At 36.2% G+C, this 25,505-nt stretch overlaps 1 protein-coding gene across 2 annotated transcripts in view; it reads left to right on the top strand.

The window, feature by feature from the left end:
• The window catches only part of LNPEP (leucyl and cystinyl aminopeptidase), a 55,996-nt gene extending 31,540 nt beyond the window's left edge, over positions 1-24,456 (top strand). For both annotated transcript variants that reach the window (XM_026719151.2, XM_087927019.1), the window contains exons 7-18: positions 215-328; positions 3,755-3,886; positions 7,063-7,194; positions 9,029-9,189; positions 10,842-10,930; positions 11,743-11,926; positions 13,863-14,019; positions 15,403-15,587; positions 18,012-18,173; positions 19,878-20,018; positions 21,106-21,187; positions 22,238-24,456. In XM_026719151.2, coding sequence (XP_026574936.1) covers positions 215-328; positions 3,755-3,886; positions 7,063-7,194; positions 9,029-9,189; positions 10,842-10,930; positions 11,743-11,926; positions 13,863-14,019; positions 15,403-15,587; positions 18,012-18,173; positions 19,878-20,018; positions 21,106-21,187; positions 22,238-22,369 — 1,671 coding nt within the window. In that variant the 3' untranslated portion in view covers positions 22,370-24,456. The remainder of the gene's footprint in view (positions 1-214; positions 329-3,754; positions 3,887-7,062; positions 7,195-9,028; positions 9,190-10,841; positions 10,931-11,742; positions 11,927-13,862; positions 14,020-15,402; positions 15,588-18,011; positions 18,174-19,877; positions 20,019-21,105; positions 21,188-22,237) is intronic.
• Positions 24,457-25,505: the final 1,049 nt, after the last annotated feature.

The raw sequence follows: 25,505 nt of genomic DNA, 5'->3' as shown, positions 1-25,505 counted from the left end.
CGGACACACTGGTTTTTTAGAATGTTTCATTTTTCATTTTTAAGATAATGATATGGTAGCCCCCAAGATGTCTTGAGCTGAATTCTTGCTATCTCTGACTAGAACCAATAGACTGGAATAGATCTGGAAGTCCTTGTATATAGCTCAGCCTAATGGTCTTTCTTTTGACACAAAAAGTAACAATAGAGTTAAAATATGTGCTTTATGTTTGCAGTGGTTTGGTAATCTGGTAACAATGGAGTGGTGGAATGACCTGTGGCTGAATGAAGGATTTGCTACTTTTATGGAAAATCTTGCCATGAAGATGATCTTTCCAGATTTGTATACTGTAAGTGCTTGGAGAATCGGTGGGTTTGCATATTTCTCATGTGTTATTGTGTAGGTTAGAATCTTTTGACTTGATTTGTCTTCCTATTTAGTCTCAGAAGCTAGAACTGATTATATTATTTAGAAATGTATTTGTACAATTGAAGGTGTGTATGACCTTGAGAGAGCAAAGGAAAGAGATTAGGAAACAAATCAGATGAGAGGGAGGAGCCCCGAAAGACTTAACAGTCAGGAGGAAACTTAGAAAGACCCACCCTAATTGACCAGAGGCCTGAAAGTGACCCTGGAAAGCTTGTACCTTCAGACTTGCAAAAATGATATTAATTCTCTCAGGTAAACATGAAACAAGTAGATGAGCTAACTGTAGTTTATTGTAAGGTTTCAGCAACAAAATCTTGCAAGTCTGAACATACAAATTTCCCGCCTCAGCAGGCTAGGCCCAGCGATGGATGGGCCTTCTGTTTTCCCACCACTCCCAAGTACCCTGGCCTCTTCCTCCCCCACATAAGGCTAGAGAGGAATCCCTCTAAAACAGAGGTGTCAAACTTATGCCCCGTGGGCCGGATGTGTCATATGCGGGCCCTGCCCCTGCCTGGTTTAGTGAGGGGGGGAAAAAGTCCCAATATGTCCAGTGGTGGTATTCAGCCGGTTCGCACTGATTCAGGAGAACCAGTGGCAACAATTTGGCCTGGGTCTCCGAACCAGTAGCAACTTCTGGCTGGCCATGCCCCCGACTTGGTCTCCCGGTCACCACTCACTCACCCCTTCCGGCTGCTTGATGCTCGCCCCGCCCACTCCTGCCCTATATATGTTGCCTTCATCACGCGGCCAAGCTAATCTCCTCACCAGTTGCCTTGTTGATGCCTGGTCAGCTCAGCTCACCAAAGGTAGGCAATGCATGCTGCCCGCTGACCCTTCGCTGTGGGTCGGGCCCTAGGGACGTGCTATTCTCCAAGGCCCTGGAGCCGCTGGGTCAGGGAACATGTGATTCTCCAGCTACAGCCTTGCTCCAGAGCCACCGCCCGCTCACCACGTGCTCTCCCTTAAGCACGATGCGTCGCCCATCTTCCCTCCTTCAGAGGCCTTGGCCCTTAATTTCCTCACTTCCTCTCCTACGACTGCCTCTTTTGTTGTCCATGGCCATGATCTTACTTTCCTCCTGTAGCTGGCTGCCAGGGAAGGCAAGCTAGAGCTGATAGCCGCTGGGCTCCCCGCCAGCCCGCATCTCGCCTTCCCCTGTTGCGAGATGCCTATGGCCACTGCCTCTTTTTTTCGATGCAAGAAGCCTCCCAGCCTCTTTGCCAGCCAGAACCGAGTTGGCTGGCTGGAGCTTCTTGCACCAAAAACTACTGGCCTCTGCTTTTTGAATGCGCCAAAAAAGAGCTTCAGTCCCACCACCACGGTGGGGGTCATGTGAGTGAGTGGGTGTGGGCGTGAGTGATGTCAAGTTGGACATGCCCATTCAGTCACATGACCCTCCCCCATCAAGCCATGCCCACAGAACCGGTAGGGGAAAAAACTGAATACCACCACTGAATATGTCATGCCACCATGACGTCGCGAGTTTGATACCCCTGTTCTAAAGGCTGGCCAGGAGCAGGAACTTCCTGTTTCTGGTCAGCCTTAAAGAAGATTGCCTTCATAATAGCTTTTTAGCTGAGCTTTGCATCAACTAGATATGCCTATCAACAGCTGCAAGGAAAGGGAAAGGTAAGTGGTTCTGGGCATGGTAGGGCAGAGAGGCCAGGCTTCTTGGAAGTGTTAGCTGGTTGAGGCCTTCCAGCTCATGGCAAGTTTCTGCACATCAATGGGCCTAGCCATCTGAGGCCTTCTGGGAGTGGTGCAAGAGAGATAGAAAGCCAGGCCTCTTGGAGTGATGGAGGGGAGGCAGGAGGCCTGTGTGCTGCTGAGCCTAGCTGGCTGAAGACTTTCACCCTGGAGCAGATTGCCTTAGATGTGGAGAATGTGGGACAGTGTCAGGATTTTTGGGCGTGGTGGTGGGAGGATTAAGGACACCTGTGTGCCACTAGACCTAATCAGCTGAGTCATTCTGAATGTGATGGGGCAAGAAAATGGCTTTGGGAGTGGAGCGATGAGGAAGGAATCCTGCATGCACCTGGGCCTAGCTTTTCAGCCCATAGCCGGTTTCATGTGACAGTGAGTGCCCCTCAAGGAATGGGGGGCTCAAAGCCCCTGAAGCATTCCTGCACATTTACTTAACTACCACAGTAGGAAGAGTTGGGTCATTGAGTAGCCAGATGGGTAACCACAATAACCTATGACCAAAATTTCAAGTTAAATAGTGGTTGTGGGTTGAGGACTACCTGTACTCACTTGTTTTGCCTCTTCCCAGACTCATTATTTTCAGGAATACGTGATCATTCATGTGTACTTTTTATCAAATGATTGGGCCTCTGTGTTATTTGCCTAGTATAACTTAAAGAAGCAGATCTATTAGTGCAGTGGTCGCCAACCAGTGGGCCAGGGACCACTGGTGGTCCGCGAGAAATTTTTGGTGGTCCGCAGAGAAATGTCACCCCCAAAGCACCCTCTAAAGCAATTAATCCAGGCTGCATGGGAACACAAGGCTTACATTGCTTGCATTGTGAACAACACAAGGTAGTGAGGGGAAGGGGGGAAGGGGGGAAAACTTGCCCCACGCGCTCCATGCGCCTGGCCTGGCCACCGGGCTGCTTCTTTCTGCTTCTGCTTTTGGCTGCACGCAAGGAAAAGAGCAAAACTCTTCCTTTCTCTCCCTAAACTCCACCAGAAATGAGTCTTTGGGACCCTGCAATCCTGTTCCAAGAGGCTGCGCAGCCAAAGACTCATTTCTGGCAGAGTTTGAAAGAGAGAATGAAAGACTTGAGCTGCTTCTGCTGCTTTCCTTGCATGAAGCCAAAAGTCTCTCTCTCCCTTTGAGAATGGAGCTGGAGACAGTATCCTGAGATACAAAATAAAGAATGATTGGTTGGTAGGAAAACGGGGTGGGGAATTTTCCTGCAGACATTTTTGGGGATTTTCCCAGGGTCTCTGGTCCGCAGGATTTAAAATTATGAGTTTGGTGGTCCCTGAGTTTTAAAAGGTTGGCGACCCCTGTAATAGTGCAATTGTTTATCCCTTTTCAAATATAAAACTGGCCAAGTGACTTTGAGCCAGATGATATTTTTCATCCTGACATATTCCACAACATTGATGGAAAATGTAATGAAAAATATGCATGTTTTGACCTGAACTCCAAGAGAAAAGGCAAGTTATAAATGTAATAATAAAGTAAGAACAAGGAACTAAATACAATAATTTGAAAAAGAAAATCTCACAGGACCTACCAGATAATTAAAAAAAAATCTCCCAATCTTTATTCACTAGGGAAATTTATGATGTTTTTGTTAATGTTCATTTTAACTTAAATGCCTTTTCAATTCCTCAGGATGACATTTTTTTAAATCTGCAATTTAAGACCATGGAGAAAGATTCCATGAATTCATCTCACCCGGTTACCCTTCCTGTCAACTCATCAGCAGAGATTGAACAAATGTTTGATATAGTCTCCTACATCAAGGTAACTTCAAATATCCTGTAAATGTGGTTTTAATAAAACTAAATGCATTTGCAAAGTTGACACCGATCTATTTCAAATCACATTCTTAGTATGTGATTTCAAAATGTCAGTAGCCAAAGGGAAAAAAAAATTCAAAAGTGAATTAGGAGGGAGGCGTTGACAGGAGAATCAAATGGAAAATATAAATCCTATTGGGAACTATTTTTAATCTGATTTGCTTTAGCAGACAAATAAAGAGTAAGAAAGAATAATTTCATTCTCTCTTTACTGATGGCATCCTAAATAATTCTTGATTCCAGCGCTTTTTGAATGCTTTTGGATATAACATTAAATCAGGGATGGGAAATCTGTAGAATTCAAATCATTCCTGTGAACTCATTTTGCAAAATAATTTTGATGTTTGCCCATCTCTGCCCCCCCTCAATTAAATTCCAAAATAAGGGCCAAGCCTCAGGAAGTAATATTAATTTGTATAATTCCCATTCTTCTCATTGTAGTAAACCTGCCATGATCAGTGGGCTTTTGAAGGTCAGAAAACATTATAAACGTGTTTCTTTTTTTTATATATAAAAATTTTATTTGGGTTTTCACAAAACATAATACAAGTAAAGTTTTTGTTTTTTTGAGAATAGCATGGTCCCGGATTATCACTTCTCCATACAGACACAAATTCAATTTCATATTCATCTTTGTGTTCTATTCCATATCTTATTACTATTTTAACATTTTCTCAATAATTTTTCCCTTCCCTTAGTTTTCTCAATCTTACTTTTAATTATCTCATTCCTTCCTAACTTCAATTATATATATCTTTTTCTAAGTTTCAATATCTTTCTAGTCATTATATTTATATTTTTGTCTGTCCTGTTTCAATTCCATATTTTTTTTTCTCATTAAACAAAATTTTTCCCTGTAGTTACTAATTGGAATATGACACCTTTGTATCTTTTAATTTTTATCCATTCAACTCTTATTGAAACTTCAATTTATGCCTTTTACAATTATAACATTCAATATAGCACATAACTTTCAGTCGAATTCTGCTTGGTACATTCTTAAAATACGCACTAAGTTCTTAAAGGGAAAAATATATATATATATATATATAACAATAATAAATAAAATACTTATTCTATTCCAATTTAGCTCTATCAATGTTAGTTATAATCTTTAACATCTTTAACATTTCTTTTTAATAGGGTATCATACTTCTAGGAATACTTATAATATTTCCATAATTTTTTCATGTTTCTTTCATATTCCTCTTCACTTAAATTTTTATAACACATTTATAATAATTAAAATGTTCCCTTCCTTTCCTAATTTCATTCTCTTTATTTCATTTATTTATTAAACATTCCATTCCATTACAGTGAGTATTTTAGCTATCATTTTAATCACACTTGTTTCATATTTTCAAAGTTCATTTTTAATATAACAATACTATCTTATGTATCCTTCAGAATCCCCTTTCAATTAAATTTTCAGCCATTATCTCTGTGTCTTCTAAATAGGCTTATACCCTGAATCATTGTTCGTTTTCCTTGTTTCTCTATATCCTGTTTCTGTCCTTTATAATTTCTTTTCCTTTCCCTCTTCCCCCTCTTCTTCTCCCTTCCCTTTTTGACCCCTTCTCTCTCTAATTCTGATTCTCTCTTCTGTAATCCTCTCTTCTGTTTCTTCCTAATGTTGTAATTACTTTTCAAACTATTCTTTTTGGGGTTGTTTTTTCAAAACTTAAATTTTTCACTCTCTTTCCCCCTTTTCCGTTCTTTTCCCCACATAGAAATTCTGGGTCATTGAAGATGGCTTCTTCTTTGTCCCGCCCTTCTGGTTCTACAAGCATTTCTTGTTGTTTCTCATAGTTCAGGATCTCCATTTCTAAAAATTGAAATATGAAGCCCAAAGAACCTCTTCCTTGTGCATCTTTTTTCTGTCTTTTAAGTTCCATTCTCAATTCTTCCAAGAGTGATACCATTTCAAAAACTTTTAAACAACCACCCGATTAATTTTAGTCCTTTAGATCCAATAGTCAAAAATCCAAAAATCACCAAGTAATCCAAATAATCCAAAGCTGTTTCTTCTTGCTTCTTTTTTCCACTTTCTCTTCTTGGAATTCTCTTATCTTTTACAAAGTTTCAGTTAAAATGTATCTTTTAGGAATCTTGTTAAAGTTTCACTATTAATTCCTTTCACTTCCAGGGTGATCTCCTCCATTTTTCCAGATCCCACCCTTTTGTTTTTTTCCTTTTTAAAAAAGTTTTTGAGAATCCAGAAATCTTTATTATCCCTTTGACATTTTATTTTCAGCTTAAATAACTGTTAATGTCAAAATGGATTTTTGCTGGTTTCTTGCTTAAGTCTGTTAGTTGTCAATATAGGGAAGAAAAGAAAAAAAAAACCAAATCCTTTCCCTTCCCTCTCTCATTCACCACTTAAAAGTCTTCTTTGGGGACAATGTTGTTCTTTATAATTCAAATTCCAGGGTACATTATATTGTTGCATTTTCAGTTTGACCCAGTCAGCCAAAACATTCTCTTCTTATATTCCTCCTGCACATTTTTTTCTGGTCGAGTTCTTCTTTGAGATGGCCATTTCTGACCACCGCTGTAACCGCCTTTGGGAAAGGGAGTAATGGCCAGCTGGGGAGGAGAGATGTAACTCTCCTCGACCCTGCTGACAATCTCTCCACTCTTCACCACCTCTACAGGATGGCTTAGCCCCGAAACCAGCCGGCTCAGGGTGCTCCAGCAGCAAGCACAGATCGAAACTGCGCACGATCGCAGATTTTGGTCTGTCGCCGAAGAAGCTCAAACCAGAAGGATAAAATGTGTTTCTAAACTATAGCCTTTCTTTAAAAAAGCTTCCTGCTCTAAACCATGTTTAGCATCATAAGAAGAAATCCAGCTTCATTCCATCCTTAATTTTTTTCTAGTTCACTCTTGTTATCAGTAATAGGTGTCATTAAATTCAAAACAGCTCAAATTTGTTTCCCTCTTTTCTCCACTTTTCAAATCAATTCTTTCACATTCAAGTATAACCATTTCTGCTGGGTTAGGTTTTCTTTTAAGTTAATCATCATGTTTTTGTGTAAGTTAAGTTAATCATCATGTTTTTGTATAAAATTAGAACTGTAGTTTTGCATTTAACTTTATAATATGTTTTTCTTCTGACAGGGATCTTCTCTCTTGTTTATGTTAAAAAACTATCTTCATAAAGATGTTTTCCAAACTGGCATTCAGATCTATTTGCATGACTACAGCTATAATTCCACGTACAGCGATAACTTATGGGACAGTATGAATAAGGTAAAAATCTATGGATGCCTTCTAAAGAAGAGGATATAACAATCAACTAATATCAGCAATCAATTAACCATATGTTTTAAGTCTGCTTCTTAGGATAACCTAATTACTATTTCCTTTAAAAGGTCTATTATTGGTCCCTCCATTAAGGAGAAATGTATAGCCTCCTTGTTATAAATGGAGATAGTCTCATTCTTGACTATAATAAGCTAAGCAAAGGTAAAGCAGACTGGTGTCAAACACACTTGACTATTATTACTATTCTCAAATTAGTGTAAACATTCAGTTCCACAGGACCAGTTGGCTAATTGATCCATATTAATGAATTAGGTGTGGAATGAATCTGTTTATATCATTTAATTTCACACACATTCACTTGTATTCTAGTCATCTCCATTATTATTGCCTTCAGTTTAGATATATACAGTAGAGACAGTCACCCATAAGTAAGAATAGATTAGACTTTTCTAGACTATTTTCTTAGATTCTGGATCTCCTGAAAGGGGAGAAAGGTCACTTAGGTTTCAACTTTAGCAGGAGAAATTGAATGGGAGAAGACATGCTGTAGATGCTACATTTCTCAACGTTTTTTTAACCATCTTTCTCCTGTGTGGATGTTCTTATATTCAAACATTACAGAGCCAGTGTCCATCTGTCTTTTGTAAAAAGAAATTCCATCTCAACTTTCTTGCCTTGATTGTTTTCCCTCTGCAGGAGATTTGCCCAGCTTCTGCTTCTAGCTTTTGAGAAATCATTTGCCATCTGGTTAATTTGCTTTGTGGATTAGAAGATTCTTCTTTAAGCAGTGCTCTAATTCTAGCCACTAATCAGGAAGAAATCGGCCTCCGAGAGTTTTGTCTTTGTTCCTGAGTGGTGGTTTAATTATGACTAGTAATTTGAAACAGCCTCCTTCAACTGAACTATTCTGGACTTTCAGACCTCAGAATTATCAGTCAATATGGCAGTTGGCGTATTGCAACTAATTTGTAGAGTTGTCAGGTTGGAGAAGGCTGGTTGACATATTAATCAGGCAGATCCCATTTCAGAAAACTAAACTATATCCCTTTCCAAACAGAAATTATAAAAGCTCCTTAAAAGTCTTAAAATTTCATGATCCTGTGTCTATACTTCTTATGTATTCTCTGTTGTTATGACAATGGAGAGTATTGAGGATATTTTGCTATTGAGAGCTATATTGCTTCTATTCTACCAATCTTTTTGGAGACATGATAGTTGAAAGAATGCTTAAAGTAGCATTTATTGTATGCTGGGTAGGATTTGAGCTTTGACTTCTAAAAATTTGTGATCTTGGGCCAGCTATGCTCTCTCAGCCCAATCCACCTCACAGGGTTGTTTTAGGGAAAATAGGAGGAGAAAGTATTGTATGTTTGTTGCTTTGAGTTCCTAAGAAGTAATAAAGACAGGATAAAAATCTAATAAATAAAAACTGTTAGAAATATGAGTAAAATAATTATGTTAAACCCGCCATGATCTTTTCAAGGATTGTATGACCACTGAAATGGTAGCAGCAATATCCTGCAAATAGATGAAGCTGCATTAAGGTGTTGGAAACAGGTGTTGCTGTTTGTTTGCACTTCCGCATAATGTGAAATATCTTTTAGAGATTAAACCAGAAATGCTGCACAACTTTTATTTATTGTGTTTCTAAAGCAGTATAGAAACAACAAAGTCTTACAAAGTAGAACTTATAGTATTAAACTATAATTAGCAAGCTTTTATTGAGAATTATATTTCAACTTTAGTTATGTATTTAATTACATGAAGCTATTGATTATGTTGACACCACCATTTTTTGCATGTGTATCTGTCTCCTAAGGTGACACGTGGAACCCCTGATGTAAAAACAATTATGAACACTTGGACAATTCAGAAAGGATTTCCATTGGTGACTGTCAAAAAGGAGGGGAAAAAAATCCTTTTAAAGCAGGAAAGATTTGTACATAACACAGAACTGGGAGATCAAATCTTATCTTCAAGGTTTTTTTTCTTTTTAATTTGCATAGTTTGATTTCTCAGCCCATGTTTTAGATTTTAAAAGGGTAAAGGACTGATACATAGGATAAATACTAAATTATGTATATATGAGGGAATAATAGTTAGATGGAAATCTAATGAAAACTTTGTTATCTTTCTTAAATGTAGTTATATGTAAACTGAGCTGAGCTCCTGGTGATTCCATGGACACAGCTATATAGATTTCTTAGCAATTTATCGAAGTAGTTAATTGCTTTCTGCATTTTTTAAAAAAATATCAGTTTGGCATACAATCCTAAGATTTCCTGGTAGCATCCCACCCAAATGCTAGTATAATTCTGTTTAGCTGCTTAAGATTGGTGAAGGTCAGGTTAGATAAGTGCCATTACCTAGCTAGGCCTCATCTTTGCACTACTTTCAAAATAATCAAGCATATGGATCAGACAGGCAATAGCAATACTTGTCATGTATAATGTCACATTAAATTGATAAGGCAGAAATATTGCAAACACAGGATTTCATTCTTTACATTGTATGACAGAAATCATTTTTTGGGGGTAAATTGCCTTTTTAAAAATATCAATCACCAATTACAGAATAAATTGCCTTTTTAAAAATATCAATCACCAATTACAGAATATCAGGAGCTAGACAAGAATCTGCCTGTGACTGTACTGCCATTAATACCCAGCCTCATTCTCAAAAGTGCAATTAACCACAGTAAGGATGGAAAACTTTCCACCCTTATTTTTCTCCACGGTGTTCTGCTTGGGACACCAAAAAGTCTTCACAAAACTTTGCATACTTATTTTGTTTAAAAAGAGGCAAGGCAAAAAAAACAAACCCTGAACTCACACTTTCTGATAATGTCAATAGATCATTATCACATAGCTTTTGCCTGGAAGCCATTTTCTTTAAAGGACAATCTCTGACAGAAAAACAATATTGCTCTGGATTGGTATGACCAGATTTAAATTAGAGAGGATAATAGTTTTGCAGAAAGTACAGGAGTACAGGTAGTCCTCTACTTACGATTGCCATTAAGCCAAAAATTTCCATTGCTAATTGAGATAAATTAAGCCAAAAATTTCCATTGCTAATTGAGATAAATGTTAAGTGAGTTTTGTCACATTCTACAACTTTTCTCGTCGCAGTTATTAAGTGAATCTAGCTTCCTCTTTAATTCTGGTTCAGGTGACTCCAGGACACTGCAACTGTCATAAAAATGATTTAATTGTCAACCCTCCAAATTTTGATCACATGACCAAGTGGATGCTGCAATGGTTATAAGTCTGAAAAAATGGTCATAAGTCACTAAATTTCAATGCCATTGTAATGTTGAACAATCACTGAACTGTTGGAAATCGAGGACTACCTGTAATAGAAAACAGAAATTAGTTTGTACTCCTGAAATCACCTTCTTGCCTAAATAGTTAAGCTCTGAATAGGCAAGCTCAACTACTGGGACAGAGAGAGGAACTCTAGATACGTTAACAATTTGCAGTTTGATTTCTATCATTGCACAATTGTTTAATGAATGTGTATTAATTTATGAGTAATCTCACAGAAGTTTAGGAAGTTACTTCTCTATTATAGTTTTATTAGCCTTATAGAACTTTGGGATTTAAGAATGTGTACCTTTCTGTTTTTTCCAGTTATCTGTGGCAGATCCCTCTTTCTTATATCACAAACAATGACAACTCATCCCTCCCTTTGCAGACATACTTACTGGATAAAAAGACAGGTATGCCATTTGCCTTTTGAAAATTAGAAAATGCTGTACTAAGAGCAAATTTCAGTGGTTCTAACATGGTCCAGTCATAATAAAGCCACATTCCAGTCATCATAACACTTCTGAAGATTCCTAGCAACTCTGCCCAATAACATTTGTCTCCTCTTGGGGTTAGCTTTAAGTATCTAGATTAATAATATAGAACAAGGAAACTGGAACAAATAAATAAACCATACCTCACAAACTGTGATATTGAAGGTAGCATGTGAACAGATTTTATGTTGCTGAAGTATGCTTACCATGTTTCCCAAAAATAAGACCCAACCAGAAAACAAGCCCTATCATGATTTTTCTGGATGCTCGTAATATAAGCCCTACTCCCAAAATAAACCTCAGGTAAGATTGTCATCCAGATGTATGCATTTAGTACCATATTTTCTCCAAAATAGGACCTAATCATAAAATATGCCCTAATGCATCTTTTGGAGCAAAAATTAATGTAAGACCTGGTCTTATTTTTGGGGAAACGTGTACATGTTATCAATTTGACTTTTATAGCTTTGGAGGAAAGTATCTGTATTGGGGCCAGATCTGTGAAAATTCAGTTTATGCAATTTTACTACTCTACAAGATGTCCTTTATAGTACTGAGCAGGAGCTACTTGTCCCTGCAAGTACCCTGATCGTATATAAGAAATACAAAGACAAATGGCTGCCCAAGTATTGTCAGTCAATAATGTTTATCCTTGTGAATGCTTAGCAATTAGCATTAATTTAAACTGATGCTTTTTTTTCTTTTTGTCTCTCCTTTTCTTTTTTATGTAGGTGTAATTGAGTATCCTCATGAAATAGAGTGGGTGAAGTTCAATGTGAATGGAAATGGTTACTATATTGTGCATTATGATGATAATAACTGGATTGCTCTAATTCAACTACTGAAGACAAATCCCAGTATTTTTGATCCCAAAGACAGAGCCAATTTGATTCATAATACATTTATTCTGGCTGGGTAATGATCCAAAATGAAAATTTCTTTTTGTCAAATAAAAATTTAAATATAAAATATTCAGCTATCACAGAGAATGGAATATACACAATATTACAATGTTTTAGAAATTCAGGAACATGGTGAAGCAGAAAAATAGCAGTTCCAGTTTAGAATTGCTTTTTGGGGGAGTTAAATGAATCTGGAAATTAATACAAAATAGTTCAGCAGATGTCAATAGCAGAATAGTTATGCCACTATGGATGTTCTTCCTCCCATAAAAACCACAAAAAGATTAGAAACAGCATTGTTATTTAAAGAGCTAAGTGCTAGATTTCAATTTTAAATAGATACAGAAATGTAAAAAAAGAGGTGGCTACTTGATCGTACAATTGTGCACCCATTTGATTTTTTTTTATGACCCTGGTGCAGATGCCTCTACAGTGGAACCTTGGGTCGCCAACGCTTTTGTTCGCAACCAAATTGGGTAATGACTGAAAATTCCACCCAATTTTTGAATCAGGTCACAATTGAAAAATCGGATAGCAAACAAAATCAGCGCGGAAAGATTCCCTTTCTACACCGATTTCCCCTTCAGCGCCAATTTTTTTGTCCACGCACATGCAAACGGTGGTGCTTCCAGTTACAATCAAATCAGGTTGCGACCCTAGTCCTGGAACGGATTATGGTCATGACTCGAGGTTCCACTGATTTGTTTCCAAACTGAAGTGCATAGCTTTTGATTTGGTCTAAATTGAAGAAAACCAGGGATCTGCCTCCACATTTTTTGAATGGTGTGCATCTAAGCTAAATGTAGCTTGTGAATGAAAACACATATGTGTCCCAGGTTAATGTTGCAATATCCAATTTGGGTTGATCACTGGGACCAGAGGTTATAGTCTTCTGAGATTTTGGGCTTGTGCTAGAACCCATTCTCAGGGAACTTACCTCTCTCCTGTAAATAATAAATACATAAATAACTCCTATAAATTGTTTGCAAGATGCTTGCACAACATGCAGGGGAGAGAAAGGAAGAAAGAAGGTGCAAGACTAATTATATGGCACATCCTGTCATAGATCAAAAACATTTAAGAAGTAATAGAACACAGCTTCTGAGATCTGCAAGTGGGCTTACCCAGAGGCTACCATATGAGGATAAACCATGCATTGCAAAGGTCGCTTGGAGGTGGGAGATACTTCTAATATAATTTACTGGATCCCCTGCATGGATTCCTTGTGTGCCAATGTAGGACAGATGGGGAAAACCTAACCAGATTTCAAGAACACACGAGTGGTCCGGTGAGGAGATCTGAACCCACTGATAGCCTCACATTGCAACTAACAACATACATTTAATTTCACACAACTAAAATTGTTGGCCAAGCAGGTACAAAAATAGCCAGGGAAATGATTGAAGCCTGGGAAAGTGCCCCTTGTCAGTCAACAGGAGTGCTGATTTCACATAATCAGGCACCACATAAATACTATGCATAGAATACCCCCCAAAACCACACATTCTGATGAGAGGGAAATTTCCTTAGGATGGGCTCTAGCACAAGCCCAAAATCTCGGAAGACTTAACCTCTGCTCCCAGTGACCGACCCTGATTGGATCCTGCTAAATGTATCTTAGAATGTTTAACAGTATAAAAAAGTTCATAATGTTGAACTTCAGTATGGCAAAATTCTATTGTTTCTTCAGTTTCATTTTAAAAAGAAAAACCTTAAATCGATTGTTTCTTAAAGATTATCATATAGAGAAGCTTCCTTTATCCATAATTTCTTTCCACCTCCCCAATCAATGATACTAGATTGTGTCTGCAATGAAACTAGCTCAGAATTTATTTGGAATAATATATTTCAGTTTTAAAAATACATATTTCCATAAGTTTTCACAGTATAATCCTTTATAATATTAGAATTAGAATACTGCTCTAAAACCTTTTTTCTGATCTCTTTAGGGTAGGAAAAGTCTCCTTGACCCTGGCTTTCAATCTAATAGACTATATAGTGAAAGAAAACAGCACAGCTCCAATTATGCAAGCTTTATACCAAATCAGTCGTATCTTCAATTTAGTTGAGAAACGAGGCATGCTGGATCTCTCAGCCAGAGTGTTGGTAAGTTCTTGAAAATGGGGAAGCAGCAATTGTGTGATAACTAGAAAGTTGTAGACGTAGTCCTCCACTTACAACCATTTGTTTAGTGAGTGTTCAAAGTTACAACAGCACTGAAAAAAGTGACTTAAGCCTTGCTTTCACACTTACTACTGTTACAGCATCCTCGTGGTGATGTGATCAGAATTTAGGTGCTTCAAGTGGCATGTGTTTATGACAGTTATGGTGTCCCAGGGTGGTGGGATTGCCATTTGTAACCTTCCCAGATGGCTTCCAACAAGCAAAGACATAGGGGAAGCCAGATTCACTTAACAATCACATGATTCTCATAACAACTGCAGTGATTCACTTAACAACTGTGGCAAAAAAAATTGTAAAATGGGGTGCAACTCACTTAATCTTGCTTAGGAACATAAATTTTGGACTTAATTGTGGTAAGTTGAGGACTTCCTGTATTACGTCGTAGCATAATGTTTGAAAGGATGTGTAGCATTCATTTTATTTTTCCTTAAAAATGCTATGCTTTTAATAGTTTATAATTTAATCTACTGGCATTATTTAGAAATGCATTGTAATGGCAAAGATCATCTGCTCGTAACTGCATCCTTTCCTATCTTGCGTAAATGCAGCTACTTAGAAGAAACAGCTTATGGTTTCTTTAATTTCTTCATGATCTCAACATTTTTAACTGCTGTCTCTTGTACTATGATCATGAGGAAATACTATAAATCATATGTCCCATAAATAAATAGGGGTCTGTGATGTCAGATTTTTTTCTACTTACATCATTCTGGATTTCTAGTACAAATTCATTTGCCTTCACATCTTATCATCAAATTAATGTTGCACAAAAAAATTCTAGCACAGGGATGTCACTCGATTTCATTGAGGGCCACATCAGGGTTGTGTTTGATATTGGAGGCCAGGGTGAACGTGGCCATGGTGGGCATGGTCAGCTTGACGTCCCTCATGTCAGTGGTGTTTGTGCTCTGCCAGTGAAAACGGGCTCCCAAGCTCCATTTTCAACTGTGATGGCCTCCTGCCACCTTCTGCCAGTGAAAATGGAGCTCGGGAGGGGGGGCACACCCGGGCCAGATCTAAGCACCCTGTGGGCTGGATCCAGCCCCCAGGCCTTGAGTTTTATACCCCTGGTCTAGCAGATCTCTCTCACATATGGTATCTTTGATGCTCACTTTGGAATTGGTATAGGTCTGAATAGATCAGGCTGTGATAATAGTTGACAGAAGGAAAGGAGAATTAGTCAGGTTTTGCTCAGATCTGTGTTCTACATCATTTTTTGTAGATTTTGAAGTTAGCCATAGCACAATTGTAACAAAGTTTTTTTCTACTGACCAGTGGTAATCTTTTTCCTTTGCTATTTTCTAGTACAGGATTGAAAAATTGTTTGGAGAGAAGATTGATCAAATAACATGGAACAATAATAAGACCCTCTCAGAATTAGAACTACAGTCAAATTTACTAAATTTTGCCTGTTCCTATGATTTAAGAAAGTGTAGTTCCACTGCTTCTGATCTATTTAAGACATGGATGGACTCCAATGGGACAGCAAGGTAAATAATAATTAAAAAAAAACTTACTTAAATTATTTTTCTCCTTAGGCACTGAGACATTACTTTACCATCACTAAAAATATATTTTTTAAATCAGTATATATGTATATGTGTAAATGTTTATCTTTTTCATTGGGGAAGAAATTTTACTATGGGTACAGAGTGAAAACATGGGCACTTCATATGACAAGAAACCCAAAAATGCTAATTACAGGGAGAACTCAACTTACAACCAGAATTGAGCCCAAAATTTCTGTTGTGAGTTTTGCCCCATTTTACAACTTTTCTTGACATAGTTGTTTAGTAAATCACTGCAGTTTATAAGTTAGTATGACTGTTAAATGAATCTGGCTTCCCCATTGACTTTGCTTATGAGTAGGTTGCAAAAGGTGATTGTGTGACCTTGGGACACAGCAAATATGAACCAGTTGTCAATTCACAAATCATGTGAATTTTAATCACATGATCGTGGGGATTGTGGCAGAGCTCATAACTGAAAAATGGTCATAAATCACAGTTTTCAGTGCCACTGTAACTTTGAATGGTCACTAAAGGAACTGTTGTAAGTCGAGGACTATCTGTATTTGAATCAGTCACAGACCTAGCTTACCTCTTTATACAGTGCCATATTGTCTGACTGACTTCGTGCTACCATGTACTTTGTACTATAAAGTACAATAGATGTCATACAGCTATCACTGCAGCATATAAACCTTGCTTTGTGGTCCAGTGTATTTTGTGAGCACAACCATTTTTTGAAATTTCAGTAAGCCAGGCTTAAGCAAACCTTGAATTAATTAATTAATTAACTAATTAAGCAAACCTTAAAATGTCTCAACACAGTTCACTGAAAGTTGTTTTCCCTGCACTGCTTGTGGGTAGCATTTTGGCATGCTACAAAACATGAAGAACAAGTTATGCGCTCATTTACTAATATATAAAATTAGAACATTTTCTTGAACTTGTAGTGATGGGTAAGACTCTTCACATTTTAAAGCCTTCCTTTTCATCCTGAAGAACATTTCTTTCCAGTTCCATCAAAGTTTATAAATTTTATGAGTACTTTCTTTACTAGGAATCTTTTCCTGATATCAGTTTAATGCATGTATTCCACTGTCTTTCAGAACGGTTTCTATCCTCATTACTGCTATATTAATACAATGCTGATTGGATAATTATAGAAGACAATACAGAGCACTAACAGGGACTAAACCAGGATTGAGCAATGGGCAGCTTTTACGGTTTCAGATGCAAAATTAAGTCTGCTTATTTTCTAGCAGGCTACAGGAAGCCTAGCAATATGGTGACCAGTGAGGGGCAAGGATATTTTTCTGCCTTTCTTTTTTATTGGTAGTTTGGATTTTAAAGGGTAAGAATGGGACGAGCTTTTTATTGGCTAATTTGGCACTGATTTTAAGAACCAGTGGCTGGTCATGTATGAGGGAGAGCTGAGGACTTCATCTGGCCAACAGGCTACCCATCCCAGGTTCTGTAGAAGTTCTCAGTTGTACTTGCATTTTCAGTAGCATAGCAAAGAATGGGAGCAGGCTGCTATCCACCTAATATTAATTTATTTGATTACTGTTATAATCATTTGAGTATTACACTATTATTTTTTAACCCTTTGCACTCTTCTCTGTCAGACTTGTCACAGCACTTGGAAGAACACAAAAACAGGGTGTCCAGCTCAATGTCTGTCAGAAATGACTTGGTCAAAGAAAGACATTTATGGTGCCAAATATAAGGCTTAAAGCTGAGAGACAGCAATCATCTATTCCCAGGCCTATTAGACCTTTTATGGCATCTCAGGCTCAAGACAGTTTAGAAAAATGTCTAAATGCCAATGACTTAAAGTATAAATCTAGATTTTTTTTTTAAAAAAAAAATCCAATCTACCAGATCTGTGTTTGTGAGAAATTGCTGAATAACCAGTTCCTGAACAGAGGATTATTGTTGGGAGAGATTTACAGCTTTGGCTCTCTGAAGCCTGAAATCAGAAGTTCAGTTTTGCTGGTAGTTGCTGTTGTTCTTGCTTGGTTCTATCTAGGCTTGAAACCAATACTTGAAAACTTTGTGAGAACAAGTGTGTATCATTAGATAAATGTGACTTAGCCCAGGATTGGTTTAGTGTCTTTGTCTTTTTCCCCATTTTTCATAACAAAAGGTAATGCTGAATATTAATTAACTTTAAGTCTTCATTCCTAAATGTGTGAGAACAAGAACAAATGGCAAAGAAGAAATGACTGAGAACATGAAAAAGATTAACTTACAAGGGGAATATTTGTGTTCTACTACAAATTGCTGTATCATGTCTAAGGGCTCAACTGAGCAGTTAACATTTATACTGTTTTTATGTTTAACATGGATGTTTGTATGAGAGTCTAAGAATACATATATACTTATTCTTTTTGTATGTCTCTGCAGCCTGCCGACAAATGTTATGAAGATCATATTCACAGCTGGAGCAAAAACTGAAGCTGGCTGGCAATTTCTTTTAAAAATGTATTCTTTTGTGGATTCTGAACCAGAAAAACTCAAAATTCTTGAATCACTGGCCAGCACAAGTGATGTTAAAAAACTCATCTGGTACAGTTTCTCCTCCTATTCCCATATTCCCATTTTTAAACTTGAAGATTTTAAATCTTAAAAGTTAGTTTTCTAGTTATGGTCAGTAATTTATTTAAATTTGATTACTATAGATTTCTCTGTGTCATTGCACAAAGAAGTTAAGCAAGTACATGAACATTTAGCATGCTTTCTCTAATCTTTCAAATCTTTTACATTTAATGAGAGAAGTGCACTAACATCTGGGTTAATGAACATGTTTTGGTGTATGAACACCTGGATCTGGGGAACATTGTTTTTTTCCCTTAATTATATAACTCAACTGCTTTAAAGTTGATAAACCAGATATTCAGAGGTGTGCAATTGCAAAGTTTTAGATAATTAGCATCATAAGAGTGGCTCTGAGAAAGATGGGTGGTCTCTAAATTTAATAAAGTCATAATGAAGTTTCTAATCTTCAACTGAAACTAAATAATAAGGGTAAAAAACAATGTTCCCCAGATACAGATGTTCATAAACCAAAACATGTTCATTAATGCAGATATCAGTGCACTTCTCTCATTAAATGTAAAAGATTTGAATAAACAAACATAAGAGGTTGTCGACCATACAATGGGATTTGAGCTATTTCCTAGATTCAGGTTCTTGCTTACACTTGACTTGATCACTGATGATCCCTCTCAGACTAACCTATTTCAAATAGCTTCCTTCTTCTCTAGGAGCTCAAGAATATTTTATGTTACTGTGGTCGGTGCAATAAATATTATACTGCGGTAAATTGCATGAATGGGAGATATGTTTGATATTCTGCATTTTCTGGAATTGTGAAAAATATTGAGCTTGGTGATTTTAGAAAAGTTTGTCCTGTATGGCTGATGACAAATGTAAGCTAACTGATTTTGGAATTTCCCTGAACCTCAAGATTGGTTAGGTGTCATACGAAATGCTGTAGATTCTCTGTGTACTGAGAACTTTGTCTACTATGAGCATGCTCATTATATGCTCATTATATAAGATACGTATGCTTTACCTTGAGTTTATTAATACAAAGTATTGTGCATTCATTCATTTTTGAAGCCCATAACTCCAAAATGAGCATTTCTTTTGTAATTGTTAAAGCAGCAGTAGTTTCTTTAGAAGCTGCTCTGGCTTTTTCTGATTTGCAGAAAGGCTAGGCCTATGCTTGTACAGTATGTGCATGCATTTTCATTCATCTATATTTTACTATACATTAGGCTGCTAGGAGATTTTTGATCTGAAATGTTTTGCTTTGGATGTCCATGAGATATCTTTTATTTAATCATTTAAACGGTGGCCTGTGAAGTGGAATTCATGTATGTATCCTATACATACAGATATACATACATATATATGGGATATATATTTGCATGTGCCAAAAGAGCCCTTTTTCAAATTGTGATCTGAAGTACTACAGCTGATATTTGTCATAATAGTTTATTAAACTTGTATATCACTTGACTTTCAACAACTCAAGGCAGTTCACAATAATAATAAAATACAATAAAATCAATAAAACAATAAAAGTAAAAGATGGCATGATAATATATAGTCATATAGTGTGTGTGTGTTTATATGTATACAAATAATCTTTCTTTCAGCAACTATCCAAAGCTATGGCAGTGCTGAAATTATAGATGATATAGTTCTCTGGAAAAAGAGAAGATACATGCCTAAAATGCTATTTTCTTGTTGTTTATTTCATAGGTTAATGAGAACAAGCCTACAAGGAGTTGTAATCAGATCACAGGATCTTCCAACTGTCATTAAAAGTATCAGTCAGAATTTGCCTGGACATTTATTGGCATGGGATTTTGTTAAAGAAAATTGGAATCAGCTTATCAAAAAGTAATGTTTTGCTTAATGATGATGTTGATGATGATGATAGCAATAACAATAACAATAATAATTCTCTGTCTCCCTGCATGAGTCAGCTATGAAACAGGTAGTTGGTAACCTATGACATGAGTAAACATTCTCTTGGGACTCACCTGGGTTTTTTACATTACCCACTGTGCCCTTATCTCTGTCTCAAATTAACACTAGTCAGTGAGGGAGATACTTTAGCACTGAGTTGTAAAAAGACACTTTGATTTAGTTTAAATTGTATGGTAACTTGTGACAAACATGACAGTTAATAGCCTTTATTGTGGTCATCTCAATTTGGTACCTTTCCAGGTGAATAAGATTACCCAGCATCCTTACTTTAATTTAATAATAAGTTGAATGAGATTGATTTAAATTCTTCTGTACTCTAGATACAGTATAATTCAGCTGCTGCTATTGGTAAATTGCATGAATGGGAGATATGTTTGATATTCTGCATTTTCTGGATTTGTGAAAAATATTGAGCTTGATGATTTTAGAAAAGTTTGTCCTGTATGGCTGATGACAAATGTAAGCTAACTGATTTTGGAATTTCCCTGAGCCTCAAGATTGGTTAGGTGTCATACGAAATGCTTTAGATTAATATTGGTAGCCCTTGATTTACAACCATTCATTTAGCAACCTTTCAAAGGTGCAACAACACTGAAAAATCGACTTATGACTGGTCAGCACTTACAACTGTCGCAGCATTCTCCCCCCCACCCCCCATTTGTGATCAAACTTTGGACGTTTGGCACTCAGCATTTATGATGGCATCCCAGGTTATGTGGCTACCATTTGTTACCTTCCCAGCTGTACTCCAACAAGCAAAGTCAACGGGGAAACTTAACCACTGCATGATCCACTTTAGAACGGCAGTGATTTGCTTAGCAACTGTGGCAAAAAAAGTGATAAAATTGGGCGTGACTCATTGGGTGTGACTCGCTTTGTTTAGCAATGGAAACTCTAGCCGCTGTATAGGACTATCTGTATAGGAGAGTGAAATATATATCAATTAACATAGATTAGTGACATGTATTGCTCTTGATCAATTGTTTCTAAATTTCAGGTTTCACAGCGGATCATACACTATTCAAAGCATTGTAACATCAACAACGTATCAGTTCTCCACACTAGAACATCTGCTAGAGGTTAGTTGGATAAATTGTTCTGAAAGAATTGTGGAATAATACTGTCACTGATGTAGAAAGAAGGCAATGTGTGATGCAGATTAAGATTCCAAATTATAACATTGCTTCACAATACAAATAGTTGTGTCAGGCACAAAAGACCAGGTCCACACATGAAGGCTTAATTTAATCAATTTATTGTTAAAAGCCTACACAGAAGAATCAACTAATGGTCAGCACTGGTTAGAGTTAGATAAGGGTCAACAACAGTGAAGGGAAGGTTGGACTTAGTTTCTTTGTAGCCTTGCAGTCATTTTAGGGTGATCCCTCTTTTCCCTCCTTCTCTTGGCTGTGCTAGTCCTTTTCCTACAAGGTCGGTAAGTCAGTCAATGATTCAGTCTATGTCTGTCTGTCTATCTGTCTCTCTTTCTCCCATCCATCCATCCATCCATCCATCTATTATCTGTACTTCCCATCTCGCCAAGGTGATTGATTAGAGGTGGCTTATAGTCATATAATTAAAATACAATATAAAACCTTAAAAACACTAAATAGCAACCATATATTTTAAGTTAAAATTCAATAAACCAAAATGGGAAGAAGGAAACAAAGTGTGCATGGGGAGGAGATGAACTCTGTCTAATCCATTAACCACCTCCAAGATGCTACTTCCTCATTAGAATTCCAGGCCAGCTGACAGAGCCAGGCTTTCAAGCTCTTACGGAAGGCGAGAAATTTTCATAGAGATTTGGGGAACATGATAACATGAAAGATCTTTTCTCAAATTAGAGAAATTGTTTTTAATAGGGAGTCATTGTGTTGTTCATTTAAGATAATTATTTAATGTCCTGCATTGTATGAAATAGTCTGGATTTCAAAATTTACCATTTCTGTAATGTAATTAGGACTGAACTATAAAGCACCAATAGTAAATATGTAATGAATTTTTCATTTCTTATCAATTTCCTCAACATTTAGATAATAGCTGGTTGGGCTGTTTAAAATGTTTAAGGGATTATTTGTTTTTATTGCTCTGAGATCTTATTTTTTTCATGTGTTACTTTTCTTTAGGTTAAGTCATTCTTTGAGTCAAAGTCAGAGGAAACTGCTCAGTTGCGGTATGTCCGAGAAGCTATTGAGACAATTCAACTGAATATTCAGTGGATGGAAAAAAACTTGGCTCTCCTCGAAAAATTGCTATAGTAATCACAATTCTCTTACAGCTTGTATTAATCACTAGAAATGCTGGTCTTTTGCTTTTGCAAAAAAAAAGTTAAACATGAGCAATGCAATTTTTGTTTTTTGCACTCAGAGGGTTGTAGTTAGCTCAGGGTTAATCTTTTCTGAATTGGCTCTCTTTGGAGTATTTGTGCACTGGACATAATTGCTAATAAGGGAAAAGCTCATTTTGACCACATATTTACATAAACAAGGATACTATAATAACTTTTAAAATTTAAGTACAGTTCCCTTTCATTGTAGGAAAATGGAATTCCATTTCTACATATAGAGTACATTTTTACTTAATGAAAAAACAGGAGAGCAAGACAAACACTCCAGAGACCTGCTTTTTCTTTGCAAAATTCAGTTTGGTCTTTCTCACTGTGCATAGTTTGCTGATTTGTAAATAATGTCTCTGTTGTAAAGCATTTTTATCACCATTATAAGCAGTGGCTAAAACACAGTAAGGTGAATAGGTGAAGTAAAAAGTAAGATTTGGGGAGTTCTGGGTGTTGATTTATCTAGGCATTTTCTAGAAATTATGCAAATATCAGAATTTTTAAATTACAACATGGCTAGATGTTACTAGTACTGTGTACTGAATTAAGTTAAATTACCTTTTGTAAACATAAGTAAAATCTTAAGAGAGCTATGCTGAACCTGACCATAGAGGTTTTCAAAAAGGTTATAAATTATAGGTTGGAGAATGTTTTATACGGTTTTCAGAGTCCAGTTTTATTTCTCCATTTCATATAGCTTCCTAAAAGTATGTAGTACACTGATTCAGCAATTGTAGAATTATTGGTTTAGGAATTGCCTGGTTTCAATTCCTTTCAATATTGCCCTGATGTTTCACATTTTTCTGTAAATAGATATTTCTGAAACTAGATCATGCCTGTACTTTGACCAAAGTAACTATTTGTTAAATCATGACACATGCTGTTTATGTCACTCATCCTTGTTCTAAAATCTTTCACCAAAAATAAAGCATGCCATATTATTATAAGAAATTATCCCTACATTTGTGAAACTCTTCTACCCTGTACTGACTTTTATAGTAAAGTAAGAAATCGGCATTTGAGACATCAACAATTTTATATATTATCCAATATAATTCTAAAGTTTCCCAATAAAATATTATACTATAAGAAAAATTGACAGAAATAAAAACAGATGAAAAAAAATGAAATGTGTTGATTAGGCCAGCTTCCCCAACTTAAAGTTTTTTAAAAGTTTTAGAACTATAAATTCCAAAATACTTAGTTATCATGTTGAGATTTTCAGTTCTGGGATTTGTAGTTCCAACATATTTTAAAGAGTGCCAGATGGGTAGTGCCTTCAATCATTTGAACAGTACTCTTAGTTTCTAAGTTTGTTCCTAGCAAAAAGGATAATCTAAGAAGCTCTTTCTTGAAGCAAATATAAATTTGGAAAGGTATGGATTCAATTTGACACAGCTTTTGAGACATACTTTTTTCTCAGAATTGGGGGCGGGGGAATCTCACTTTTCCCTGAAATGTATATAGATTTTAAAGACAATCAGAAGATGGTTCTTTGGTTCCACATTTTACTACTGATTTTACTTCATTTTTCATGGAGGATTACATACACTGGAACATTTTAGATCTCATTATTTCTGTGCCATAAAATCCAGTGTTTCATAGATCATAAATATAAGGTAGTGTGTTTTCTTTCTTCATAAGTACTCCAGAAATTGAATATAAGTGTGGTAAAGCTGATATGATGTCTGTGTTACAAATAATTCAAAGTGAAGAACATTGCTGAAGAATATACCAAATTCAGTGTTTGAAGCACTTTGGGATCAATAAGAAAACAATATGTATTCTAGATTAAGAGAATAATTTGAAACCAATTTTGCTTAGTTATGAATTTAATGTAAAAACATAAACTAGGTAAGTTCTTTGCAATTATATTTCAACTATTAAAACAGGGAAAGGAAAAAATATATCTAATTTTAGTACTTCTGACTCTCTAATATACTGTTTTCATTGCAAGTGAATAGCTCAATTCTTAATTTTGGTTGAAAATAACTCATCTTGATACCCCCCCCAAAATGAAAATTGTCTGACTTCACAATGTGAAGAACATCTAACCTGGTTGTTAGGGAATGTGAGATTTGCTCTATTACTCTCATGTTTAGTTTGCCATTCTTAACATTTTTTATATTTCCTCCCTCCCTCCCTCTGCTTTTTTATTACATCATCTGACACTTCAAGTCTTATGTAGTTGTATTTGCTACTGGAAATGTGAACTGGACTTGAAAATGTAGTACACATATGTTCTAAATTAGAATATTTTATTTTAAATGAAAGAACTGATATTTTAAAAATACTTTCAATTATTTACCTTTTTTAAAATAACTGGCTTGATTTTGATTTACGTTTGATTAATTGTGCTTAATATTTTAAAATAATAATGTATAGATTTGAGATTTAGTCCTTATCAAAGCAGTTAGTACATTTATTTGCTTCCAACAAAGTTTGACTTCCAACAATGAATAATCTGGAAGAGTTGGGCTTTCTGTACAAATGCATTTGTATGTATCTTGAAACCATAAATGATAGGTATTATACTTTAAATATAATTGTCTTGAGTCCATTCAGAAGAATAATTTTGTATAATAGAATGAAAGGCTTTTATCCAGTTCAAAAATTAGGGGGGACTTTAATAGAATAGAGAATTTTCTATTACATCAATAACTAAAGTAATTTGAATGTCATCAATTTTCTGTATGGCTTCTTAGCTTAGAAATGCCTGATTCTAATATCTTGATCAAAGCTTTTGTGCTGTTTTTAAATCTTAACATCTTCTACATGCATCCTGTTGGAAGTGGTAGTGTATTTGGTTTTAATTTTTCTCTCTCCTAAAATCACTTTAATATAGAAATACAGTGTAGAGTGATACAAACTATATACTGTATGTCCAATCCCCCAATTAGGTTCAAAGCTTTCTGTAATAAGTGAACTTGGTATTGGGGGAAAACGAAAGACATCAATTAGTTGTGTTTTCAGTTTGCTTGAAAACATAGTTCATGTGCCTTAAAGTATTATTGTAAAATATATATAATGGAAGTCTATTTTTCTTAAAAGCCCTTCAT

This window comes from Pseudonaja textilis, chromosome 2 (assembly GCF_049901715.1).
Source record: "Pseudonaja textilis isolate UNSWEBS1 chromosome 2, rPseTex1.2, whole genome shotgun sequence".
Classification (NCBI taxonomy): Eukaryota; Metazoa; Chordata; class Lepidosauria; order Squamata; family Elapidae; genus Pseudonaja; species Pseudonaja textilis.
This window is presented reverse-complemented; position numbering and strand designations above follow the sequence as displayed.